At 50.8% G+C, this 20,366-nt stretch overlaps 2 protein-coding genes across 6 annotated transcripts in view; one reads left to right on the top strand and one right to left on the bottom strand.

The window, feature by feature from the left end:
• The window catches only part of GGT1 (gamma-glutamyltransferase 1), a 57,008-nt gene extending 50,104 nt beyond the window's left edge, over positions 1-6,904 (top strand). For 3 of the 5 annotated variants that reach the window (XM_075013067.1, XM_075013066.1, XM_075013068.1), the window contains one exon: positions 147-940. In XM_075013067.1, the coding sequence (XP_074869168.1) occupies positions 147-290 (144 nt within the window). In that variant the 3' untranslated portion in view covers positions 291-940. Of the gene's footprint in view, positions 1-146; positions 941-6,784 lie in introns of those variants that run through there. The other 2 variants (XR_012648052.1, XR_012648051.1) reach the window with 2 other exon arrangements.
• The window catches only part of GGT5 (gamma-glutamyltransferase 5), a 37,444-nt gene continuing 20,462 nt past the window's right edge, over positions 3,385-20,366 (bottom strand). Inside the window, exons 4-12 of the mRNA XM_075013069.1 lie at positions 17,417-17,615; positions 16,707-16,864; positions 15,249-15,395; positions 14,220-14,356; positions 12,668-12,858; positions 11,644-11,738; positions 10,725-10,837; positions 7,307-7,417; positions 3,385-6,933 (exon numbers count right to left, since the gene is read on the bottom strand). Of these exons, the coding sequence (XP_074869170.1) occupies positions 6,790-6,933; positions 7,307-7,417; positions 10,725-10,837; positions 11,644-11,738; positions 12,668-12,858; positions 14,220-14,356; positions 15,249-15,395; positions 16,707-16,864; positions 17,417-17,615 (1,295 nt within the window). The 3' untranslated portion in view covers positions 3,385-6,789. The remainder of the gene's footprint in view (positions 6,934-7,306; positions 7,418-10,724; positions 10,838-11,643; positions 11,739-12,667; positions 12,859-14,219; positions 14,357-15,248; positions 15,396-16,706; positions 16,865-17,416; positions 17,616-20,366) is intronic.

Genomic DNA, 20,366 nt, shown 5'->3' with positions numbered 1-20,366 from the left:
AGCCACCAAAAGCCTGGGGGACCTGGCAGTGGGTGTCGGCTGAGTGGTACATGATACTTGTGCACTACATGTGAGTTACAAACCATGCACTGGGTTCACTGTGCCAGCATTCTTTTGTGTGTTTTACCCTTCTCTCTGCATTCCAGGGCATAGAAGTGGAATTAAAGGAGAGGAACCATGATACGAAGCGGACTAACTCTGGTTCCGTTGTCCAGGCCATTCTACGGACTGATGATGGCTGGGCTGCTGTGTCTGACTCCCGGAAAGGTGGTTTCCCAGCAGGCTACTGAACCAGCTTAAGCTGCTCTGAGAGCCAGTGTCTTTGTAGATCTAGTGACCAGCTTACATTTCGGCTGAGGAAACTTAAGAGCTGCAATTCAGGGACTGTCACAGGAAAGAGAATTTGCCTGTGGTTCTGCTGATGGACATGAACAGATGTTCTCAAGGGCCATTGCTGAGAAGTGCCTTGCGACAGATCAGTGAGCAAAAAGCAAAAACCTGCCAGAAAATACACCACCTACCTAAAGGGCCTTAGTCCCTTCTCCTGCTCTTCTATCCACGCCGAGCAGGGATGGAGAGCACAGCCCCAGGAAGGTCCAAAGCCCCAAGTGCAGTAAGTGTTGACTTATTTTTCAGCTCTATCCAGCCAGTGGTGTCCTGCTCTGTTCCCTAGCAGTGACCAGATTCCTAGGAGCAATGTATGATGGAGTGTGAGACGGGTGTGTGTATAAGGGGCTGACCCTTGTAAACTAATATGTCCAGTGGCATCTGAATCGCAAGTAAGATAACGCTCCTCCACCGATTCACCAGTTCTTTGTTTTTAACCCAAGGGTCTTGCATCTCATTTCAGAAGCTGATTAGGGACGACTGGGTTGCTGAAGAAGCAATGGGGCCAATGTCTTTTGTACTTATTTTTTTTGAGGCTATAAAAGGCAATTGAAAAAAGAAAGCGGGTACTTGTTCAATTTCTACTGAAAGAGAATTAGCGGCCTAGGGGACCAAACATCCCTGCTTTTGCCTGCACAGTGCACTGGGCCAAGAGGAATCAGGAGGTTCTTTATGACTGAGGCTCTGGAGCAATTTGGCTCTTCAGCTAAACTCCTTCAAGTCCCTGGTCAGGTCCACACAGCAGCCTTATTTCGAAATAAGCTATTCTGGAAGAGCTGTTCCAAACCAGCGTGTTTTGAAATCACGCTGCTCCACACAAAGATGCATTTCGAAAGAGCACTCAGCTATTTTGAAGCACATTTCAAAACAGGCGCTGTCCCTCCTGAAATGAGGGTTTACCAATTTCAAAATAGGATGCCCGCTCTTGTTATTTTGAAGTGACTGTGCTGTGTAGACCTACCCACAGAGAATAAGGACAAGGGTCCCACATCTGTGATAAGTCTTTTCTTGGTCTTTAACTCAAATTGTGTAATTTATCTTGTTATTTCAAACTTGGTGCCGTCCACCTGGCAGCAATGTTTGAAATGACCGTCTATTTTCATGTTTCCAGTACCCCTTGTACAATGAGGGGCACCAGAACTGGAATACCATGCTTGAAATAACTATTTTGAGCATGGTGCTCGGCTGTGGAGTTGTTGTTTCAGGATACATTTGGTTATACACTTTGGCTATGTCTACATGAGAGTGCTCCATTGACAGAAGTTGCTGTAGGAAGAAATCTTCAAACAAAACTTCTGCCGCCAGATCACAGGCAGACACAAAAGTGGATTGCTCTGTCAATCTGCTCTGTTGACAGAAAGCAGCCAGACTGCCCGGCCACTTTCTTGGCAGAATGGCCAACAGGAAGCACAACAGACAGGGCTGCCCAGCGACCCAGAAGCCCTGTCTGTCGACAGAGGGGCACCCAGAGCATCCACAAGGCTTTTCTGTCGACAGATTCTGCCCAGAAAGGCATTGTGCCTCATGCGGGAGAGGCAGTAGGCTGTTGACAAAAGTGCCCAATTCTGCTGACAGAACACATTTTTAGTGTGGATTGTCCACAAGTTTTGGCCACAAAACTGAGATTTTTGTCGACAACCCTCTCTAGCATTGACGTGGTCTTTGATATGATGGCTAGTACCCAAGAGAAAAAGCTTTCTGGGGGTAGTGGAAATAATGTGCATTCTTACAATCCAAATTACACAGCGTTTTCTCAAGCTTGGGTGGGCTGCAACTCCCTTCTGACAACCACAACTGTGACACAACCTAGGAGAGAATCAATTGAGCTACACTCATCCCTTGTAACCCCATTAAAAGGGGCTTGTGACCCACTTTGGGCTCCTGACCACAGTCTGAGAGCCGCTGCCTAAAGGATTTAGGAGCACCATTTCCAGTCTGTGGCATATGTCTTCCTAAATCTCTTGGGTGCAGAGCTGTTCAGGAACTCTTTTCCTCTGCAAATTTCAAAGGCGTTTTTTTTGTTTTCATCAGCAAATGCTCAGCTTTAGCAGGCACCAAAATTCACTTTCTTAAATGTTTTGGGCGGAAAGCTTGTATTTCCACACTCCTTTCGGCCTGAAAAATGCCAGCTGAATTCAATTCCTGGCCCATTCTAACTAAAGCCTTTTGTACCAGGAAAAGGTCCTCATATGTCTTTCACAGCAGGGCCCAGTTTTGCTGTCAGGGTTGTGCTTTGATGGCAGGGACCCCTCGCTGTGACTCAGTTTCTCTTTGACAAACAAGTATGGACACCCACGATTTGAGCTGCGTTGCACTATCGTTTAAAAAAAAATCCATAAACAGTCCCTGACGAGTTATGAGTGCTTGAAAGTCCCAGCAGAAGAAATTAAGGCAATGGAGGGGCTGGTTTTTGAAAACAACACAGCAAACCATTCTACAATGGCTACTTCAGCTTTGCCATGTCTTTATAATGTCACCAATTGTCCCCTTGCACTCTTATTTAAGGGGGCCTGATGAGCACCTTAGCAAGAGTTAAGCTATTGCTTTCACACTCATTGGGGTGATGGCCAGACCCTACAATTCAGTGCCTGTAAGAGAAAGCAGGGATCATGATGAAATTGTCAGGATGGTTGACTTAAGGTAGCGTCTTTCTCTCCATTGGGTGTTCTGGTCTCTGGAGAGAGGTGGGGTTTCAAATCCCATGCCTGGCATAGTCTGCATTTTGGGGCTGGACTCAACCACCTCCTGAGGTCTCTTCCAGCCCTATGATTCTATGATCAGGGACCAAGCCGTGACAGCCAAGCACAGTGTGGGGAATGACACCCTTATGCGGCTGTTCGAAAGGCCGTTGAAGGCCTTGCTGCTGCTGTAAGAAATGCCAGCATGCCCTAGGATGGCAGCAAAATGGAAACTGAACTGCTAGTTCCATTTGCTACGAACCAAACTGGGGTGCGAGGGTTGTAACAGCATAAATGCTACAAATTCCCAGCAGCGAAATGCCTTTTGGAAAAGTGGTTTATTAAAAATACAACTTTATAAAACAAACATCCATTGGAAAATAGCTTCTGCTCACAGTGGCACATAAAGTCCATGGAACATGGCAGGGCACAGATAGATTGCCACTTTCCCAGCAGGGGGCAGCCAGCCCCTGGAGCGCTGTGGGGCTGGAGCTGAGCAATGCCGAGGGCAGGCTTGAAGTATGATATGGTATCAAAAATATCACATGCCTACGTCCAGCCAGTTCCTCATTTTATACACCCTAAGCAGCTTTCACTCAGCCACACAAGTAACAACAGCTAGTGCTGTTCAGTTTGTCTGCCTAATGGTTCACAGTGGTTGTTCTGCCATAGTACATTCAGCAAGCCTGAACACAAAGCCTGAGGTTCATTTCTGCACTTATGGTTTTGGACCTCTGCACTTACCCCCAGTTGTGTAGGCATCGGGGCTCCTGCTGGGCTAGCATTAGATTGCTAAATTGCAGTAGCTACTGCAAGCATCGGATTGTACCAGGCATGTAGGTGAACTGAAAGCCCTTTCTAAAAGCAGGAGCCCTCAGCCGGACCAGTCTTTTAGCCTGAAACCTTCCGTCACCTTGCCATTTGCTATTTGTTCAGCAAAGCTCTTCAGAGCATAAGCCTCAGTTCAGGGGAACACAAGCTTTAGATACTGGTCAAATAGTAAACCTCAAAGAAATCTGTGGGCCAGACAGACCCTCAAGTTCCTGCCGCGGGTGCACTCGGACACCGGCATGAGCAACTCACATGATGCCGTTGGAGCTGCTCACAGAGGTTGATGCAATAAAGACAAGTGTTGGTGTGTAATTTCTGGAGGGGAAAAAGCTCTTGTTCTGCAGGGACAGCATTAAACTGCAGCTAAAGGCTGACTTTGCATGTCCAGGTCACTGGGTTTCTGAGTGGTGACCATTTTCTTTAGACATGGCTTGCGGGTAGAAAAGGCAGGCAGCCAGCACCCTGGGGCCGATTGATACAGGCTATGTTTAGAAGGGGTGTGCGTCAGCCCTTGGTGACAAAAAGAGAACAGAAGCGTTTGTGGCGACCTTTTGGCCATTTTTTTTGTTTTGTTTTTTTTTTTAAAAGTGGTGGAAATAGCATGAGTGTGGAGTAAAAATACAAAGTTGGCCATGAATACATTTGCATTTCTGCATCGGATGGCGTAACATATTAGGACTCTATTCGTGCAAACAACGACCCTATAAAGCCGTTAAAGGCAGTTTTAAGTCTTTAAAAGCATACATATTCTTAACTTCTTGCATACAACCAACAGGTAAGTGATTGCAGGTGAATGTATACAGCCCCATTGACTAGTTGGGCCTATGAATATTTTGAAAGTCCTTTCAAATGATCAGTGTACAAATATGAGAGATGAGGCTGAAGGACCAATCACATTTAAGGCAGAGCTGAGGCACAGATACCCACCCCCCGACCTCCAGGCTGCTCACTGCTGCAGAAATAGTAGCGATTACTTCTCATTGGCATGGGCCTATATGCATCTCTCAGTCTCTGCACTGCTGAGGTCACTTGCAGTAGTTAACCAGTGGCAGCTACTTTTTGTGGAGCACAATGCTGCCTGAGGCTACAGGCATAACATCATCACAGACCACGCAGTATTGCTCTAGAACAGGCTTTGGTGGGTGCTCTCACAGCTTCAGGAGGGAGCCTCAGAGTGTACAAGTTGAACCTCGCTAAGCCAGAACTCTCTCACCCTGCAACATCCATAATCTGGCACAATGTAGTTAGCCAGCTGACCCTTTGCCAAGGGTGTAGCCAAGTTTACTGCGGTCCCATGAAGTATGTTTACAGCCACCAGTCCTGGCTCTCAATGTGCTGTGCTGTGCTGTTATTTAGCGCTAATTCCCCCTAAATGTCTTCCAAGGGCACACTAAGCAGCTGAAGTGTTGCTAAGGATGCTGGAAAATATTGACCACTCATGGTATGGCACATTATCACATCTGGCACCGGTCAGCTCCCGAGGATGCTAGATGAGAGAGGTTCAACCTGTATTTCTGAAGTTGTCACACCTTTCACAGAGAACCTACTGGCCTACATGGCTCTTACCTAGGGTGACCACCCATCCCATATTTGGTGGGCCGCGCCCACATTTGGGACGCCTACGTATTTTTTAAAAAGGCATCACTTGTCCGGTATTTAGCCCCTTGGGGGCTGGCGGAGGGTGGGAGCGCCTGTGGCCACCGCTTCCCTGGGGCTTGGTGGAGAGGGGAGAAGCCGCCCCACCACACACCCCCATAGCTCCCTGTCCTGTATTTGGAACTTGGAGATATGGTTGCCTGACTCTTGCCCGCATCCTTCTGTGAAAGGCTCCTCCCAGCCCCCATTTCATTCCTATGTTGCAGAAATATTCATTTCCTACTCTTGTGCATCCTCCCTTCAAATCATCCGGGGCCTGGCTTTTGCTGGTCCGTGGCACAAGGCGGAGGATGGTAATTTAGTGCAGGCCTGGCTCCCCACCCTCCAGAGTGGGTGGATAATCCAGGAAGAGGTGCTGTAAGAATACAGCTTCTGAAGGCAAAAAGAATTCACATCGTCTATGTTCAGGCACAGTCACATGTTGCAGGGAAGCCCTCTTAGGCAGGGCTTAAGTGCTGCTAGCAAAGGGGCCCTCATACCTCTAGTAGCTGAGTCCCCTAGCAGCCATCAGTACATAGACAAGTTTGTGCTAATGTCAAGTGACACCCACAGGACAGGCAGGGGCCCCGAGATGGCAAGAGCTAGTCAAAAAGTTGTTTGACTCACTACCTTAGTGTGTGTCCACGCAAAGCTGTAGCGGTGCAGCTCTGCGAGGCAGCCTGGTGGTGCTGACACACATCAGAGCAAAGAAAGGTGTCTGTCACAGCTTCCTTTTGCACAGGACTGGAGGGGCCAGAACACAGTGTAACAGGTGCCATTGGCGTGATGCAGGGAAAGCCAGAAAGCAGAGCCATCCCATTCCTCATGAGGCTCTTTGGTCACTAAGGATGATAGTCACCTCCCTGAGGGCAGGTCCCACTGCCTTTGGGTGCAAGTCCCCTTTCCAACTCCTGCTGCTTGGTTAATTCCTGATATTTGGATTCATATTCTAAACAGCTGCTCTGTTCACAGAATATATTGCTATATATCACACCAGGGCTGGGCCTTTGTCCTCTGGGCTTAGCTGCCGGGTATACTAAAGGGAAGGTATGAGTCCAGCCAAGACTGGCTGACTAGTGCCAGTAATAGCTTGAAGGTAGTGTGCCATATGCTGGCAGGTCAACTGTTACTATGAGGCTCACCTGCACACTCTGCTAGGTGGCTTTCACAAGTCCAGAAGATGTCAGAGGTGCTTGCAGACTAGCTAGTGCTCTGGTCCCTGACATTTCACATTCTCTTTGGCTGGAATACAGGGCTCTCAATACCCAGCGGCACTTCCCCTCTTTCTTTGGTCAGAATAAGCGAAGATGCATCTGCCTTCCTTTGAAATCCCCTGCACAACATTCAGCATCTGGGTTTTCATTTCCTGGTGTCCTTTCTCCAGCAATCCCCTTTTAACCTCCTGGAAGGGAAGGAGCAGAAAAAAACAGAAGGAAGTCTCTCTGGAGCCTCTGCTGTGTGTTGCATCTGGACTTATTCATTCCTCTGAAACCACGTAGTGCATCTGGGCCACCAACTGGGTTCAAATCATAAAAATCCTAGGGCTGGAAGGGACCTCAGGAGGTCAGTGAGACCAGCCCCCTGCCCAAAGCAGGTCCAAACCCCAACTAAATCATCCCAGCCAGGACTTTGTCAAGCCAAATAAAAGGGACATCAACCGGAACTGAGACATTGCCAGCATTCGGGATGGGGACTGAAAAGACAGCCCTCAGCCGCCAGGCAGTTAAATTTGTAACTAACACAGAGGGCAAAGAACAGGTGCCAGAAGAACTCACCTCATCAAAGCCTGTCTCAAACTGGATTCTGTTGTTCCTGGCTGCATGGAGAATGGGCCTCGAGATGGCATGTTCCAGGTCATCACCAAACCAGAGTTTGTTCATGATTGCCTGCAGGGGGGCGGGGGGGGGGGCAGGAGAGATGCACAGGACCGTTAATGAAGGCGAAGGGTGTGAAACTGAGTCACATTCTCATTTACGCTGGGGCAAACGGAGAGAAACGCTTTTCAAGCCTTTGGCTTCTACCCCACTTGTATGGCAACGTAAGTCTGAAAGAACACAAGACATCATTGATTTATGCCAGTTATTTCAGCAGGATTTGACCTAGACTTTGCCCTCTCCTCTTCTCCCCCACCCTCTGCGAGTTCCTGCACGGCCAACCCCTTCACTATTGTACTGAGGGCCTCACGTGACAGGCACAGCCTTGGCCTACATACTGCAAAAGCTCATGCTGCTTTCCAGTCACACGCAGGGAGTCTCAGGCTGGCAGGCGCTAGACGTGCGGTGTGCGTGTGACAGACACTGCGAGGGCCCCGGGCTGAGGTTTCGAGGCGTTGGCTCTCCTGGGGCAGGACCCCACCCGCCACCCTCCTCAGATCAGGGACTTGAGAGACACTCCCCCTCAGCAAGGTTCAGTTCAGCCCCAGACCTGCAGGTCAGCTCGTTCTGGGGCAAGGCCAGGGCTCATTAGTGGCCAGGCAGCTTCCACACAGCAAAATGGGCTTTAGTCAAACCAAAAGCACATGGCTTAGGTGCATGCCTGGCTTACCAGGTGCCCCCCCCCACCCCCAAGCAGAGACCATGGCAGGGTCGTTCTCGGGGCTTGTTCCTCTGCGTCACAGTCTCATGGCAGCTGTGGGGCTGACAGCCACTGCAGGCCACAGGGCTAGGATGGGGCGGGGGGGGGGGGGAACAGCTCAGTGCCCCTGGAGGGGGCGGCGCTCAGGGGAGAAGGGGGCGGGGCTCAGAGCTGTCAGCCCTCAGCAATGCTCAGGCCATGCATCCGCCTCCTCCTCCCCCCCGCAGCACTCAGACCCACGCGGGGCAGAGCTCCGCTGCTCGGACAGCGATTCGACACAGCAACACCAGCCAGGAACATCAGGCAGCTGTGAATTGCTGGGCCCCTGTGCATGTGTCCCTTCTTCCCCGGCGGGGGAGGCCGTCCCGGCAGCGCGAGGCTCACAGGAGAGCGACTGCTCTCCCTGGGGATTAGTGGGCACCTTGGACAGGGTTAGTTCCAACCCCCTGCCAGCAGAGGAAGTGGGTTTTACCCATGAACACCTGTGACCTAATACAGTTGTTAGTCTCTGAGGTGCCACACGGCTGCTTGCGGCTTCTGGTCAAACTAGTGTATGCAGCCCCACCCCCCACCCCCCCACACACATTTCCCCTTTACCAGACTTGCTACCTACCTAGGGATTCAAGTATCAGAGGGGTGGCCGTGCTAGTCTGGATCTGTAACAGCAACGAAGGGTCCTGTGGCACCTTACAGACTAACAGAAAAGTTTTGAGCATGAGCTTCCGTGAGCACAGACCAGCATCTGATGAGGTGAGTCTGTGCTCACGAAAGCTCATGCTCAGCACTTTTCTGTTAGCCTATAAGGTGCCACAGGACCCTTCGTTGCTACCGAGGGATTGGCACCAATTACTCACCAGTGACAGTAGTGCCCGCAGGAAAGGCTGTTCCTCGCTCACACAGCCACGAACACATCACTAAGGGCCTGTCTACACTGGGATTGGGGTGGTTTGTTTCTTTCCTGGCACCTCCCCTCCCCCGCCCCCCCGGCCCAGCCCTCCCCCTCAGCAAAGCGATCTCACAGCCAAGCAGGACAGTTCAACAAGTCGCCGTCAGAGCATGTCCCGCAACATAATCACTCCAGCTCTGCCAATGACTTTTGCCAACCACTGACAGCACCCCCCCCCCCCCCCAAGGACAGCAGGGCATGTGGATCAAGCACAGCTCTGCCCTGGCGCTGTAAATGAGAACGCTCTGGTTCCCAATGCTGCGGCTGCCTGCATGTGGTTTTCCAACACTAGCCTCTCCAACACTTCCATTTCCACCATTCCGTTAGACCGTCACAGTACGTAGCATTGGAAAAAAACCCCACCCTACAAGCTGTGCTTTGCCACTGTACCCATGTCTCTCAAACAACTGGCCATAACGTCGGCCTGCATTACACCAAGGGGAGGCAGATTATACCCCACGTCCTGTTGCTTCATGGGCCAGGGATGGCTAGCCACAGCTTCCTTCAAGAGCCCAGTATGACCCCAGACACAAGTGGCAGGCCAGGTGTGTGCGCACACACACACACACACACACACACACACACACACACACGCGCGCGCGAGTCTTTGCCACCATGCCGCACAGCCCTCACGGGCCAGCATTTGTGTCTGTCTTGATTCTCTTATGCCTCATCCATAGCAACATTTCTGTGCTGCAGCTGCAACATCAGCCCAGCTGTTGTTACCCTGACAAGAACAGTACCTGGAGCTTTAACAAGCTTCTGGACCAAGTCTGTTCCAAACGGGCTCATTTTCGCCTTTAGCAGCCCCTAAAAATAGCCTACACAGGAGACCAATGGCCCTAGGGGACAGGAGATGGGCTAGAATGCCTCCCACAGGGCTGGGCTTGCTCACCCCTAACTGCTCTCATTCAAGGCCGGGCTAACACCTTGGCCTCCGGACCTGACATCCTCAGTTTCCTGTCAGAGAGGGGCTCGAATAACAAAGGAGGGAGGCGAGAACGGATGTGACTTACCATCCAGAGCAGATGGATCCAAGAGTGAAGGGGAGCTTTACCTTGTGAGCTGGCCAACAAGTGACTATGAACTGCTTTGCTGTACCTGTTACCCTGTACCTGTACCCTGGGGCCCCTTGGATCCCAATGGCTATAGACAGGAAGTGAATTTTTCCCACCCGCAACCTGCTACAAAGGGCGTTTTTTAAGGCCAAGCCAAGCAATTGGGTTTGTGGACGAGGAGAAGGGTGCGCAGGTAGGCAGCAACATTCCCTGGCTTGTCTGGGAGATTCTACCAGTGATACCCATTTTGATAAGCTCCAGTTTCCTCCTCGCTACGTCCCGTAGGCATGTCAGCTCTTGCTTTTAGCAAGAAAGTCTAAGCCATCCCCATGGGGCCATGGCAGAGATGCCCCAAAATGAAAGAAACCCCAGTTCATGGTGATGTCAAAACCCACTTGGGCTAGTGTCCAGCCTACTCACAAAGGCTGGTGGGCCTGGAACACCATCAAACAGTATCAACAGCACCACCTCAGGGCGCTGCAGCCCCTCTGCCCTGCAGGGAGGGTTATGAACATCTCAGGCCTGCAGAGGGAGGAAAGTCACATGAAGGGTAGTAACTCCAGTGCTTCTGTTCCTGCCTGGGAGGACGGGCTGTGCAGCCAGTCCCTCACTCACCAAGGCAGTGGCACTGATAATCAGCTCCCCGCCGGAGCCCCCAATCACCAGCATCGAGTGATCATCTTTGGAGATGAGAATGGATGGAGACATGGCTGAGGGGGGCCTCTCCCCTAGAGAAGATGGAGAATAAGTTATTAGTTCATCTGGCCGGGAGGTGGGGGGTGGGATTGTGTTCATTACAAATCGTTGTCTCCTCCCTGTGCTGCTTTGAACCTCGCCATTTTCCTCAGCAATTCAGCTTCCCGGCTGCTGTTCCAGACATGAAAGTTTGGGGGATTTGTTTTAATCTCCCTTGGCCAGAAGACGCCCAACTTGCACTAGAGGAGACCTGTAACTACACAGCTGCTCTGCTCAGTTCTGCAGCGTGCTGCAGCCTCAAACGCCCTTGGGACCCACTGGAACCAGACACCTGTGATAGGCACAACCTCGGCACACCAACAGTCGCAGCCAGAGAATAGTGCCTGGCCTGTCACCCTCTGGAACAGCTGAGCCTCAAACGAGTTCCTCAGGGTGACATTTATCTGGTAAACGTGTCAAGAGCCACAGCCTCAAGCACTTTATATACAACTATAAATACACCTTTAGCACAAGAAGAGACCTAGCGAAAGCCTTGGTGGATGCATGTCTTATGGAGATGATTGTTTCCTCCATCACATGAGAATTGTGAAGTCACTCGGAGCTGAAAGGAAGAACTGCAGCAGCATTTATCTCTGTATGAGTATCAGTCAAAACAAACTGGTGCCTTGTTGTGGTGTGCACGGGGTCAGGGAGGGAGAGCGAGCTATGACCATTGCGGGGATCACCCATGTCATTTCCAAGGGTGCTCGCCAGGCTCAGAGCAATAAGCCGGCTGCTCAAGACCTGGGAGCGTGTCCTAAGGTTTGTGGCTCCTCTGGGTATGGGCACCAGCTCTCACCTGCAGTGATCTTGTTCCTGGACTTCCTGCAAAAGTCCTGGAGCTCATTGTTTAAAATGATCCCAGTGGTTGGCGAATAGACCATTGAGCCAAACCTGAGTGGAGAGAAAGCACACGTGAGATGGAGTAGTCAGGGGCTGTTATGCCAAAGATCTCAGCCAGTACAGATGAGACCCTTCGGGAATTTCCACTGGCCATCCTGCACCATGCCACCTGAGCGCTGCCATAGACAGACGCCAATAGACAGCTCTGCTCAGCCCATATTCAGTGTGGAGGTGATTATACCACTGTGCCAGTGCCATAAGGCAGGGATACCTTTACATTTACTCTTGTTTGGCTGTGTGGCTTGCAGCGTCCACTAGCTGTAAGGAGAGACAAGAGAGTTTTGAAATCGGTGTAAATACTGTGGACTGGCGCTGGGCCAGGGGCATTACTGAACGGGTGCTAAACATTCAGGAGTGACTGAAACACTTCTACTTCCTAAGCCAGCTGAGTCAAGGGGCTTGTAAAAGAATTGCTGGCTGCCACTTAAAATGGCTGAGTGAGCTGTTTGTCCTGTCGGACAGCTGAGTGGACACGACAGTGTGATGGACCAGGATACGTCCCTTGCTAGCAGGGGCAGTTTCACTGCTCCAGCTGGGAACAACCCAGTGCAGAGGACTGGCTGAGACAGCAAAGGAAACCAGAGTAAGACTCTCCTGTGGGAAGCTACGTATCCTGCCTTGTCTCTTTTGGAAACTCTGACACAGGCCATTGTATTGTTCATAACCACTTGGGAGCCTGGTAACTGGGTATGCACTGCCAGTTTCTTATACCAGACAATAGGTTTTTGTGTCAGTTTCAGGATAGTCTCAGGCCACCCGGTCCCCGCTCTATGTAACCCTCTCCCAGAATGCTGACTGCCAGCGTGTGATGGCAACCTGGGAAGGTGGCAATACCCAGGCTTAGATGCGCCAAACGCACTCAGAAGAGTCCCAGTCCCACTGCCTCTCGCTGACCAAATCACCAGGCTCAGGGCACTTACGGGTAGTTGATAGTGCTGGTGACAGACACCGCACTGCCGTCTTCAGCAAGGACAGAGACGTGGGAAGTGCCGTAGCTTACACTGCCCGGCTGGGAGAGATTGTAAAAGCTGCCCAGGTGGTCGCCTCTTTCATTGATCTGCATCCTGACTCGGTTAGCAAAGGAGCTGGACAAAAGTTCCTTAATCTGCTCCTGGAAATAACACCAAGGGCTGTGAGAGGAGCCTTTTGGAGCATGGGGGTGACAAGGAGGCCAGTGGGAGCTGTCCGCATCTGTCACCCAGCTGCTCCTCCCAATCTGCAGCATCAGACAGCACTAAGCAGAGCCTTGTGGCCAGAGGAGGCTGTGAAGACCAGGACTTTAACAGGGTTCAAAGAAGAACCTCACGGAGATTAGGGCCTTCAATGGCTATTGACCAGGATGAGTAGGAACGGGGTCCCTAGACTCTGTTTGTCAGAGGCTGGAAATGGACGACTGGGAAGGAATCACCCAGTGACAACCTGTTCACTCCTTCTGGGGCATCTGGCACTGGTCACTGCTGGAAAATAGGATACTGGGCTGGATGGACCTTAGGTGTGACCCAGTGTGGCCGTTCTTATGAGGGCTTCATCACTAATGCCTCAATGAAGAAGAACACTGGGCAAAGCACAACCGAGGATGCCACTAAACCAGATCCTCTTCCCTGGATCAATCAATGAGGTGACCAAAGCCACTGAAATGAAACAATCAGAACAATGACTTCGGGCCAGGTGGTCCAGATGTTCTGCGTTGGCCACCGTTAGAGCCACAGGACGTCACAGACAAGAGATACGGGCTGTGTCTACACGTGCCCCAAACTTCGAAATGGCCATGCAAATGGCCATTTTGAAGTTTACTAATGAAGCGCTGAAATGCATATGCGCTTCGAAATTGACGCTCCTTGCCGCTGCGTCCAGACAGGGCTCCTTTTCGAAAGGACGCCGCCTACTTCGAAGTCCCCTTATTCCACAGTCTGAGAACCCGGGGACCAATCCCAGGGTCAGAACAGCCCGTGACTAATTGTCCCACTGCTGTTACTTCCTCTCCAATTACAACAGAACTATGCAGAATAAACTCCTACTCAGCGTGAGTAAGCGCAGCAGAAGTAACCTTTAACCTGGCGGCGCACTGTTCTAATGAGTGTGAAGGGCTTTGGCAGGTAGTTTAGAAGGTTTAGCCTGGAGAATGTGATGAGTTTGTGATGACCAAGAGCATTCAGAACAGAACAGCAGCCCTTCACCAACATGCTAGAAGGCGCACAGGGCCCCATGCTCGCAGCTGTTCTCCAGGACAGTGTTTCCTATCAACTAGCCAATGGAGCATCTGGACAGGAAGGCCAAGTTTGCACTGGTGCACAGGACCAGTGAGGGGCTTGCGGAACTTGAATCTTATCAGCAAAAAAATATGACTGGACCATAAAATACATGGACCAATTAACAGAAATTTGATTTCCATTTCTTCCCTCCCCCAATGCAGGGGCAGGCTGAGATCAGCAAGGGTACGTCTAGCTGCCCCTTGGCACTGGGCCAGCTCACCTGGTCAATGTCAGAGAACTGGGGGTCCTCCAGTTTGGGCTTCTGCCCATTGCCAAACTTCATGGCCTCTGCAATGCGATGGTAGGTCTCAATCTTCCTGCTGGTCGACTTCATGGACTCTGGCGTGAATTTAAATTCTTTGGTGCAGGATAAACCAAAGGGATTAATGGCGTAAGAAAGACAGTCAGCAGCATTGCGTCGTGCGTTCTAAACACTTTGCCTGTCCCAGCTGTATTCTTAATCCATTTCCTCCCTTCCAGTAGGCTTGATCTCACAGGTTGAGCACAGACTGGGAGCCAGAAACACGGAAGTTCAAATTTCAACTCTAAAGTCATAGACTCACAGAACTGGAAGGGACATCCAGAGGCTTCCAAGTCCAGTCCCCTGCCCTCATGGCAGGACCAAGCACCATCCCTGATAGGTGTCTGTCTAACCTGCTCCTAAATATCTCCAGTGATGGAGATTCCACAATCTCCCTGGGCAATTTATTCCAGTGTTTCCCCACCCTGACAGTTAGGAAGTTTTTCCTAATGTCCAACCTAAACCTCTTTTGCTGCAGTTTAAGCCCATTGCTTCTTGTCCTACCCTCAGTGGCCAAGGAGAACAATTTTTCCTCCCTCCTCCTTGTTACACTCTTTTAGGTTATTGTAAACCGCTGGCAATCTTCTGTTTTCTGAACTAAGCAAGCCCAGTTCTTTTAGTCTTCCCACATAGCTCATGTTCTCTAGACCTTTAATCATTCTTGTTGCTCTTCTCTGGACCTTCTCCAATTTCTCCACATCTTTCTTACATCGTCACTTCCCTTTGTGACCTGCCTCTGTTTCCCTGACCTCCTGACCTCACAAGGGCTCTTTTGATGATTAATTGAGCCATACCTGTAACGTGCTTTGAAGACTCGGGCCAAGTAGTATTATTACATTGGTGTGCCTGATCACATCCCGCCCCTCCACCCACTGGTATTGATGGTGCATTTCCTGCTCATGTGAATGGTGCAGCCTACAAATCTCTGTTTTTCCTTCCATGGATTACCTTTGAGTATGTTGAGGATGAAGGAGAGAACAGCGCCCCCAGCAGGTGGTGGTGGGGAATACATTGTGTATTTTCCCAGAGAAATTTTCAGGGGTTGTATCACTTCCGCCTTGAAATTCTTCAGGTCGCGCAGTGTCAGCACGCCACCTTTGAGAGAAAACAAGAGGTGCGTGGTATCTGCAAGGCTGATGAATACAGCACTACACACACACACACACACACACACACACACACACACACACACGCACTTCTCTGTGACATTTTCTGTTTTGCGTACCAAACCCAAGGACAGGAAAAAGTGCAGCTGGTCAGACACTTGAACAGTGGCCCTGGCTGAAGGACAGAGCAGAGGCTGAAGGTACAGCTTCATTACTCAGAAGATCAGCCGGTATGGGTCTACTTTGCAGGTTCAATTTTGAGCGCTTAGGGGGTATCTGTAAAATCGAACAGCCAGGGGTCAACAGTCAATCCCTGTACTCCTCAGTCTTGCAAAGAGTAAGGGAGGTCGATGGGAGAGAGCAATTCCTGTAGCTGGAATTGCTTAGCTACAATCAACTTTAATGCCTAGTGCAGACCCAGCCTGAGTTTCAGGCTCCATTCCTGGAGCTGAGCCAGATCACGTCTGTCCCCATGGGAAGGGAAATAGCACACATTGCCCTGCTCTTGGAGTGCCACCTGCCAGCTGCCCCACTGGACAACACTGCTGCCTTATCCCTAACGAAGGCCAAGGTGAACCCGCACTGCCGAGCCGGCGGGCAGCCTTTGCACTAGGAACGAAAAGGAAAAGTATTATCCAGTGGCTGTTTTCTGCACTCAGTGAGTCAACAGGTTATGAATAAAGTGGAGCAACTGGTTGGGAGTCGATATCAAAGAGGGAACTGAACACCCAGTCAAGGTGCAGACTCATCCTCCTATTCCTTACCTCATATCAGGCGTCAAACACACAGGCGAAGGCAGCTTCCTTGTAAGGTTCCTCCCTTCCTTTGATAAAGGCACCCTCAGCAGCACTCAGTCAAGGCTATGGCTTGCCTGAGTACAGAGATGTTTGCGTAGCTCTTTTGCCTGTATAATCCCAGGCACTGGAGTCAAATCCAGGCCTGGGGCAGTTCCACTGAGTTGCACAAGGAAATAACAGGCCTGGCATTTTCACCAGTCCTGGCCATGGTGCCAATTTTTAAAAATGGTGAGAGTGCCTCAGTTCTGGGGTGTCTTCATTTGTGCAAAGGAGCCCGATTATCAGCAAGAAATCAGCATGCGCCCTCACCTCTCCCCTATGAAAATCAGGCCCCTGGCAGGTATCACACTTGCGCATCTGAACACCAAAGTGCCTCAACTCATTAGCCACATGAGATGATGCCCTCCCAGCTTGACAGCGAACCTCTAATAACTTCTAGGCTTTCCACCAGCTGTGCAACCACCTTCCAGGAATTTCAGCTATGAAGTGTAACTGGGACCTACTTTCACGCTTTATGTCTGTCACCAAATTCTGGGCTATCTTGCCCTCGTAAAATTCTTGTGCTCCCTTCTCTGCTACAGCCTTCAGTGTACTCTGTAGGGCTGGCCATTCGAAGACGTCACCAGCTTGGAGGACGGTGTCATTCTTGCAGAACAGCTTGCTGCAAAGAGAGACTGTCTATCAGTACAGGCTTGTGTGATTATTTCTCTCCTCTAACAGGCATTCCCACTTGCTAGCCACAGCTTATCTCTGCACTCTTTGGGCTTCCCCCTGGGGAAGACCTGACCTCACAATGGGGCAAGCGTGCCTCCTTCTCAAGGCCCATGTAAAGTGTGCTCCCTTTGGGCCTGAGGCCGCAGCCTTTATTCAAATAATCCCAGTGGGAAGCCTCCCCTCACGAGACTGCAGGATTCCACTCTGTCAACAGACAGTTGCAACACTGTGGATGTCTTTCCGCAGAGGCGGTCGTCATACAGCCAGTCCCCCAGCTCTTCCCCAAGGCATGGGGAGAAGCGTTTACTCCACCTCCTTACCCCTCAGGGCCGGGACGGCAAAGGGAAGATTTTTTTCTATTCTATTCTCCCAGCCTCTCAAAGTTGATTTTCCCTTCAGTTGCAAAAATGGACCAGTTGCCGGAAGTGTGTTCCAAATTCAAGCCCTTTGGGGGACCCAGTCGGGTTCTGCCCAGCCAGCTGCGACGCAGGGCTCTTACCACAAGGACGACTGTTTCAAGTCGTGCTGTAGGGCCCAGAAATTGAGGAAGGAGCTCAGCACTTCTGGAGTTCTGATCCCTTTTTCAAGGAGCTCAATGGTTGGTTCAAACAGCGATTTCCATGGCAACCGGCCATAGCGCCTGTGGGCTTCTTCATATCCACGGAGCTCCCCGGGCACCGCAATCCATTGACTCCCTACTAAGAGGAGAAGCAGAATCTAGCTCAGGAACTGCCAGTGGTTTCAAGTTGAGCTCTGGCGCGTAGCAGGGAAAGCGTCTCTCGGACCATTCCTCATCTTGTTAATAGCAACGCAGGCCACACACCCTCCATGCAATCCCACTGGTGACAGCACCGGTCACTCTCCCATCACACCAGTGACAACACAGGCCACTTCCACCCTCTCATTCAGTTAGAGATAGCACAGACCACTTCCTCCTTCCTGCCCAGTGCAGATAGCACAGGCCCTGTCCTCCCACAGCTGCTTGTGACTAGGGAAAACAAGGTCTATCCAGGAGCGGGCATGGAGCCAGCCCATTTGCCAATGTTTTTCTGAGCTCTCTGTCCCCTGCTCTGCACTTGTCTCTCATCCCCCACACATGCTCCTTGCTCCCAGCCACCAGCCACTGCCTCTGCACCCAGTGCCTATCCATGCTCTCCTGCTGCCCCACACCCAGCTCTCAGCCTTCCCCTTGCACCCAAGCCCCTGAGACCTCCCTGCCCCACAACAAACCCCAGAGAGGCTGTCAGGCTGAAGAACACCACAGGCATTTCTGGGAGCCCCAGCTCCAATCCTCCTCCTCTATCTCTGCTCCCCCAAAAGCCAACCAAACTCAGGCTATGGCTACATGGCGTGGTTTTCCAACATCCCAAGGTCGAACTAAGTGAAGTCGAAAAATTGCATTCCCACAGCCACAGCATTACGAGAAGGAACAATTTACAGCCACAGGTCACAGCCTCAGCACTGCAAATGGGGGTTCACATCAATAGATAATGGCTGTGCTTTGGCCATCCACATAATTTTGGACCTTAAAGGTGGGGGAGGTGGAAGAAAGCCGTTTGCAGAGTTGCAGTTGTTATTTCAAGGGAAAAACCCTTGTTGCTCAACTTTTTATGCATAGCAGTGTGATTTTTTTCCCCAAAAAAGGACTGTTTTTTTCAACCCCCCGCCCCAAGTATAGACAAGCCATCAGAGGGAACATGTTTTCAGACATCTTAAAAGAACAACACTCTGATGTGGAAAGTATAGCCCCCAAGCCACTAAAAAAGAAAACTCAGCTTTCTGCTGGGGGCATTGGACTCAGGCGATGAAAGCGTTGGTCTGCCCTGCTTTCGAGTGTTGTCAACTTAATGGGAAGCCACGTGTCCACGCAGCTTAGCAACGCCCCCTTAAATTAATCTGGTGACCAGACTGTAACATCCTTCTGGGACAGGACACCCAATGTAAGACAGGCTGGTCTCCCCTGTGAGAGCGGCATAATGCAGGGTAAAAGCCCACAAAATGCCAGCGTTCACAGTTCGTGATGTGTTTTTTGTGGCCTTGAATTTGTCAGGGTCCCAGTTGTCTTATACATCATTCTGCAGCATACGCATCAGTTCAAGAAAACTGCAGCGAGCTAAACATGCAAAGCAAGTTTAGTGTCTGCTTCCATTTAAGATACCTCGAGGAAGTGGCTTTGCATGTACAGTAGCCACTAAATACAGGCCAGCCCAAATGACATGATGCGCTATCACAGGGGTGGGTCCTCTGAGGGGGTGTGAAATTTCATAAAGGGGGCGCAGGGTGTCTGGCTCACCCATCTCATTATAAATGTTGCAATATGTCACTGGCTTTATGTCTGCGTAGTCACATTTATAGACTGATTCATAAAGTTTTTACATTCTGCCGACTTATTTTCTTACACTGACTGAAAGGTTGGGGTTTGTTTTTTTTTCATATGCACATAACTGAAGTTTCCATCGGTTTGGATTGCATTGGATAGTTGGAGGGGCCCTGCTAAGTGCAGGGATGAAAACTGCCAGCCCAGAGCCTGTAGCCCCTCATGCACTCAAGCCCTACACCTCCCCAGCCAGAGCCATTGTACCCTCAACCTTCTGGCTCAGCCTTCAACCCGTCAGCCCCTCCCTTGCGCCAGAGCCAGAGCACTCGAACTCTGAGCCCGCTCCAACACACAGAGCCCTTAGGCCGCACTCTTCCCACATGGATTTAGTTACATGTGCCCATATGAAGGTGATGTGTCGCACATCGTTGCCACAGTGGTGCAGATAATAAAGCTCAGGGCTGGGAAAAATTCGAGGGGACACTGATCCCAAAGTTTAATCCAACCACAGCTACACTGGAGGAGCCTCAGGTGTGACTGACTAGTGCAGGGATCCGAGACAGAGCGCTGAAATTTGACCGTTTGACTGTTCCGAGTGCCAGTGATACTTTTGAAGGTCACTAATAGTCCCACTTACAACAGCTCCATTCATACCTCCATTAAGGTGCACCACCATTGTGCAGGTGGAGGTTCTTAGCATTAGCTGGTCTTTTGTTAATCCACAGGCAGCACAGCACAGGGGGAGGAGGGCAGGGCGGGGCTGGGCTCCCACCTGGCATGCCAATGAAAGTTGGCTCCTGTGCCGCTCTTGGCACTTGTGCCCAAGTTGTTGACCCCTGGACTAGAGGGAGCAACAGATTAGTACTGAGAAAAAAGAGGATGAGCCTCCACTTGACTAGCCATGTCTGCTGCCCTGGAGAGGTGATCCAAACACAGCACCCTCACAAGCAGGGTTGGGCAGGGCTTCCCCTCAGGATTTGGAGCAGACCTAGGGACTCACAGAACAGGGTGAAATCAGTCTCTGGGAAAGCATTCAGGAGTTTGCTGCTTTCCATAGATATGCAACTCTCTTGCATTTGGAAAGAGTGAAGAGCGTGTGTGTGTTTAAGGAATTCCTTTGCTAAGCTCCAGC

Source organism: Carettochelys insculpta, chromosome 18, assembly GCF_033958435.1.
Source record: "Carettochelys insculpta isolate YL-2023 chromosome 18, ASM3395843v1, whole genome shotgun sequence".
Classification (NCBI taxonomy): Eukaryota; Metazoa; Chordata; order Testudines; family Carettochelyidae; genus Carettochelys; species Carettochelys insculpta.
Note: the sequence above shows the minus strand (reverse complement) of the source record. Positions and strands in the feature narration are given on the sequence as shown.